The 6,000-nt window shown below is 37.1% G+C and overlaps 1 protein-coding gene across 14 annotated transcripts in view; it reads right to left on the bottom strand.

Moving 5' to 3' along the window:
* Positions 1-380: 380 nt before the first annotated feature.
* PHF20L1 (PHD finger protein 20 like 1) overlaps positions 381-6,000 on the bottom strand; it is a 78,011-nt gene continuing 72,391 nt past the window's right edge. For 11 of the 14 annotated variants that reach the window (XM_072774533.1, XM_072774545.1, XM_072774536.1 and 8 more), the window contains 3 exons: positions 4,965-5,331; positions 3,587-3,752; positions 381-2,248 (listed from right to left, as the gene is read on the bottom strand). In XM_072774533.1, coding sequence (XP_072630634.1) covers positions 2,106-2,248; positions 3,587-3,752; positions 4,965-5,331 — 676 coding nt within the window. In that variant the 3' untranslated portion in view covers positions 381-2,105. The remainder of the gene's footprint in view (positions 2,249-3,586; positions 3,753-4,964; positions 5,332-6,000) is intronic. The other 3 variants (XM_072774538.1, XM_072774535.1, XM_072774543.1) reach the window with 1 other exon arrangement.

Below are 6,000 nucleotides of genomic sequence, written 5' to 3'. Positions count from 1 at the left end.
TAGGCAACTCCACTATTCGTAGGTTAACGATGCTATTTGCTCCGCTCTGGAAAACAAACAACTTCAATGTCTGGAATTTGACCACAACAGGGAAAAGGTTAGAGCCATTACTTTGGACAGAAATGAAAGATAACATAATCAATCTTGAGATGCTGACATTAGCAAGTTTACACCATACATGGAATATAGGCTTATTTTTGTTTTGCTTTCATATGCAAATTTAAGCAAGTACCCCAATCACCTCTACTCAAGCTTTTCATTTCCCAGTAAGCATAAAGTTAAGGTATAACAAGTAAATACACAGGACCGTATTTTATGTCTACTGATCTTTGGCACATTTGTCAGGTTGGAAAATGTCAAAAGGCAATAAAAATGTCTAATGACGGTTTTGCACATTCTTTTAATGGTCTTTACGTCAAAATATAAGGCCGCAAAAAGGCAAGCTGAAATTTTAGGATATGCGGAATAGTTTTAATAAAGAGTTTTACATACAGTACCTTACATATAGAACAGTGTGTTTGCAAATTTAAATAATATCTGAATGTACAGTGGCATGTATTCTTATCAAAGATAAATTCAAGTTTACTGTGTATCAGTTCTAAAATGCATTTACACAGATCACTAGAACTGATAAACAGAATGAGGCATAAAATATTCAAGTGTTATAATCATCAAATAGCCTCCTCTGAACAGTCTTTTACCCCTTTTTAAAAAAGTTTCAAAACCTGTACATACGTTTTTAATTTTTAAAAACAGTCTGTTAAAAGGTAACATTTCATGTTAACCACCAACTCTTATAGTCTATAGTAATAAAACTAGATATGTGCAGATATAAATATGTGTAGGTTATGTACATATGTACGTTGAGTGTTTGTTTCAAACAAGCACACACGCTTCCGCATACGTGCGTATGGAGCATGGCGGCAGCACACAGCTCACAGGAGCACTGGCAGGCAGGAGGACCTGGGCCCAAAATCCAGCAAGAGCTAACTCAGCAACTTAGTTGCCTTTGGTTTCAGAAATTTGTCCATGTGTGATCAAAGCTACAAGTTTTGAGTGCGCATGTATTTTTTAAAAATAAAATTTATCTTCAGAAATGAAGCTTTTCCAGTATTCCACTACCAGCAGTTAAAAAAAATCCACAGCCACAAATTATTTTGACATTTTTGTCACTCCTCATCCCAGCTGAGGTTATTTACAATTTTTATCTGAAGGCAAACACCAAGCATACTCAGGATCAGACTGTATGCTGATGCCTGAGTCCTGAACTCAACTATATATGGTACATATATAGTGCACATGACTTTATGTTTCTGATGGGCTGATGGCCTAAGTCAGTCCTGGAGGTGGAACCCCCATGACATTTAACATTCTCTCTCCAGCAGTGTCATCGTCATTTGGCACACTGACCCTTCTATAAGCCATTGTTTATAATGGGCTTAATGCCTGCATCTTAGAAATTCCAATTATTTGGCATTTTAAAAATATATAATCATAATGAAGTCAGAATTCCACCACTGTTTTCCTCAGAAGTGAGGCTTACACTGTCAGTTTTCTGATTAAAGACATTCATCACCTAAGAAACAGCTCATGATCCCGTAAAAGTTTAAATACTCTAAGCTTCAGAGCAGCTGGATCAACTGCAGAGAAGATAGTTCGTACAGCAACCTTACAGAACTCTCCAGAATTTCCTCTCCTCTACAGTTTGGCTTTTGGCCAAATGCTGGTTTATTACATGGATCTTTCTACTAAAAATTATATAAACACACCATATTTCTCTCTACACGTACTTCAAACTTCACATAAAGCAACTATTCAAAAATCCTGCCAACTCGATTTCCTTGGTATAAATTATATTCAACTTCATTGATCCCTGGCATATTACACATTATCATTTGTAGCTTGCTCATAAAGCTTTTTCTAATATTAGCTTCCTTGATAAAGTTGTTCATTTTCCTTTTCAAGGTGCTATCCTATTGATGTCACAAATCAGTAAATGACCAAACATCACTAGCTTTTTTACTATCCACTTAGCAGTCACGTGGACAATAAAAAATTATTGACTGAAGAGACCCACATTCTTTTTCATTAGGTTTTCACTGTTGTCATACGGAGCAAAGCGTTGCTATTTGTTGTACTTTGCCCATGTCAATTAGGAGCTGTTTGATATGGCGTTTAAGTTGGGGCAGTCTTGCGAGAGGGTCAGGTGGCTCCAACTCCCCCGTGAAATCAAGCCAGCTTTCCAGAACTAAAAGAGAGAACAGAACAAACAAATTTAAGTGGCAACTGGAAGAAGTCACAAAATGACATAACTGGAAGGCTGGAAAAGGATGGAGACAGAATTCACGTCCCTTTCTCTAGGAGGCCATAGATATACTCAAGCCATTTCTGAGCGGCTTTAGCATCCTTTATTTTATATCTCACCCCACAAGAGCTAGTTCTTCTTGGTAACTTTTGTTATTATTTTAGATACTTTTCCCCTTTATAGGCATAAACTGATTTCATTTTGAATATCTGATCCTTCTACTACTCTCTCTTCTGGAATAGGAAACAGTTTCCTGTGCCTGCTGAAGCTATTATTTTAGACTTAAATCATCTCTACTTCATTTTAGATGAAACTTAGCTAACCGTTTTTGTTTTTAAATCAGAAGTTCTTTTTAACAAAGGCAACAAGGTGTCGATTTCTCAGTCCCACTATTTTACCATTACTATAAAAAATTGCAAGCACATTAGAAGTCTAGGCAGAACAGTTATTCCACGCTTTTTATTAATAATAAGAGATAATGTCAAATTGCATTTTTTCCCCATCGAAAATCTACTCAAAACATTAAAGTAACAAAAAGCTAGCTTAAACCAAATGGAAGATGCTTTTGAAATGGAATTGCTATTTCCTTTTTTCATGGGGAAAAACAAAGCAGTAGGGGCTCTAACTTACGTGTGGGGTAAAATTTTTAAAAAAGGTAATACAAGCTTACATATGAGGTTGGGGGGGGGGAACCACTGGATTAGTAATCAGATACTCTTTATTTTCTCAACCATAAAATGGGGATATCTTTCCTGTCCACTCCTCAGGCCCCTCTGTGATAAAATAAAAAATATCAAAGAAGACCATCTGAAAATGTGTGTACAAACTTAAGTTTTACCTACTAGAGCTTGTGAGAGTTTCTTATTGTTGTTAATTACACTTCCTACTGACCACAGTGAGAGCAAAGATACAAAAAATGTTTTCCCCCATATTTTAAATATGCTTAAGGCCGTTACACTGACTTCCAAAGAAAACACAGTTCAATGAAACTAATAAATATTGCATATGAGCTCTATATTGCACCCTGCAGAAGGGCAGTATTTAATAAATATCCACCTTTAAAAAAAGGAGACAATACCCAGTTACACTGTTTTTGGCCTAAAAGACCCCAAACACCAGCTGTTAAATGCAAAGTAAAAGAGTGAGACACTCCACCAGTACGGACAGCATCTACAGTTCTCATCCCATAATTTAAAAATGCTTTACATAACATCTTCATAACAGCAATAAACACACTTTACATACTATAGTCATTGTATTTTAGCTCTTTCTGAAAATTACCATCAACTTCTTTTTCTATTAGGTCCATCCTGCTGGTAACTTCATTCTGCACATTCTCTATGTGTGTAAGGAGATTGAGCTGCCACTGAAGATGTGAGTCTCCTGGGTCTTCAGTGCCCTTTTTATCATTATAAATAAATACCGTATTCCTTTCAGCTGGATTCTTCTCCAAAGAACCATCGGAAAAAGAAAAAATTAGGTGAAATGTAACGTCATAACAGGAAAGATATACAAAACACCTCATTACTGCAATGATCTGGGAAGTCCAATCTGACTCAGAGTATTTTTAAAGGAAGTGCTAGCACATAATTGAATTAGATCTGATGGTCCTTAAAAGAGTAGATATGCCTACCATGTCTCTCCAAAAAGCCTCGCATGGGGGCTCCACAGGGTGGAGGGCATTCAACAAGACATGCTAAAGATACAAGTTGCTAATTATACTCTGTAAGGAGAAAGCCCAGAGCTCATTTAGACTAACCCCTTCCTCAATGAACCTAAACTAATGACATAAGTAGAGTGAAGGCAGAAAGCAATGATGGAAAAAATCATGGAAGCTGACAAAGGCCAGTTTAAAGTCTAATTAAACTGCAAACTGTAATTAACTCTCACAGTTAAATCAGTGAGGCAAGAGAAAGATAAAAGTCTTTAAAAACTTAGAAGTGCAAACTGCTTAACACACACACACACACAAAATGTGAACTCAGACTCATCAGAAAGACTTCATAAGAGGGATACAAAATGATTCACCACAAGTATCATGAACTATCAGCTTCCCAAATTTATGTACTTACAGCGATTTCTTGATAAAACAGGCCAGAAAAATAAAGAACTAATTTTAAAGTGGCACATCAATGAAAAATGAAGAAACAATAGCTCTAAGACAATCCCTATGAATAGGAAAGCAGTTTATAGAAATTCAGTGTACAAAGGGATGTACGAATTCAGTGTATCGCATAATGGAACTGATATGCATATACAAGTATGCTAAGATTTTCAAAAGAAAGAAGAGTGCCATGTTTTACCTGAACACATATTGCATTAATGTGTACATACCAGTACGCACTTACACATTCTCACACACAGATGTCTTCATTTGGAAAGAAATGTGGCTCATGGTTTTTGGAGGCATCTAAGTGTGCTTATAAAACTGAAACTTTGGTTAGGGTAAAAGTTTGCTGAAATTACTACAACCCTGAATTAGGGGATAATTTGATGTTCAAATGGTTCTAATAGAGCAAAAAAAGTCTGTACCCTAACAAGATACTTGGGAACTCGGATATATAAGCATAACTTTACTGGGAATTCAGTATGTTTTACTGTATAAAATTTTCCTATGGTCTTTCATATTTTCCAAGCCAAACAAATGAGTTAGTTATACCTTTTCAGGCATTCCATCTTCTTTCAGTGAGTATTGGGAAGGGTTTTTATCTTTCATGTGGAATTCTTGTTCTTCTTCAAAACTACTAACATCATCATCATCTGAGCTTCCAGGGTCTGCGAGAGATTTGCAGTCTTGACCAAAACTTTGTGGCTTTTGGTAACTGTGCTCACTTGTTATATAAGTTCCTTCCATTTTTAGGGGCAAACGAGGTGGTTCTTTATGGTTCTGTACGTGGTGTTTCTTTTCCTCTACATTAACTTTGTCTTGCACTGCTACTTTTTTCTCTGCCCCAGCAATTCCTTGATCTTGATCTTTTCGCTTCCCAGAACAAGCCCAGAGATGAAGGTCAGGATGGTGTTTATTCCTTAAAGCAAAGTTAGAGAAAGAGAAGTTTGGGACAAAAAAAAAAAAAAAAAAAAAAAAAGAGAAAAAAAAAAGAAAAGAAAAGAAAAGAAAAGGAAAGAAAAGGAAAGAAAAGGAAAGAAGTAGTTTAGTGACATAATAAATTTCAGAATGTAAAATGATACAGATAACCCTTGGTTGTCCGTGCCTTTTATACAGTGAGGGTGACTCAAGCAGACTGATGCCCACTTCTCTGCTGAAGACCCAATCCCCCACCAAGGGGGCCAGGTAAGAAGGAGGGCAGGGACTCAAGACAGAAGCAGAGGTATTCTTTAGGGTAACTTGTCTCAGAATTTATTTTTTTTAATATTTTTTTCTTTATTTATTTATGATAGTCACACAGAGAGAGAGAGGGGGGGGGGGCAGAGACACAAGCAGAGGGAGAAGCAGGCTCCATGCACTGGGAGCCCGACGTGGGATTCGATCCCGGGACTCCAGGATCGCGCCCTGGGCCAAAGGCAGGCGCCAAACCACTGCGCCACCCAGGGATCCCCTTGTCTCAGAATTTAATCCAAAGTTTGAATTCTCACAATTTTATAGAAATAATACTCAGGTAGAAAAGCAATAATGAGGGGTGCCTGGGTGACTCAGTAGGTTAAGCATCTGCCTTCGGCTCAGGTCAGGATCTCAG

This window comes from Canis lupus, chromosome 14 (genome assembly GCF_048164855.1).
Source record: "Canis lupus baileyi chromosome 14, mCanLup2.hap1, whole genome shotgun sequence".
Taxonomy (NCBI): domain Eukaryota; kingdom Metazoa; phylum Chordata; class Mammalia; order Carnivora; family Canidae; genus Canis; species Canis lupus.
This window is presented reverse-complemented; position numbering and strand designations above follow the sequence as displayed.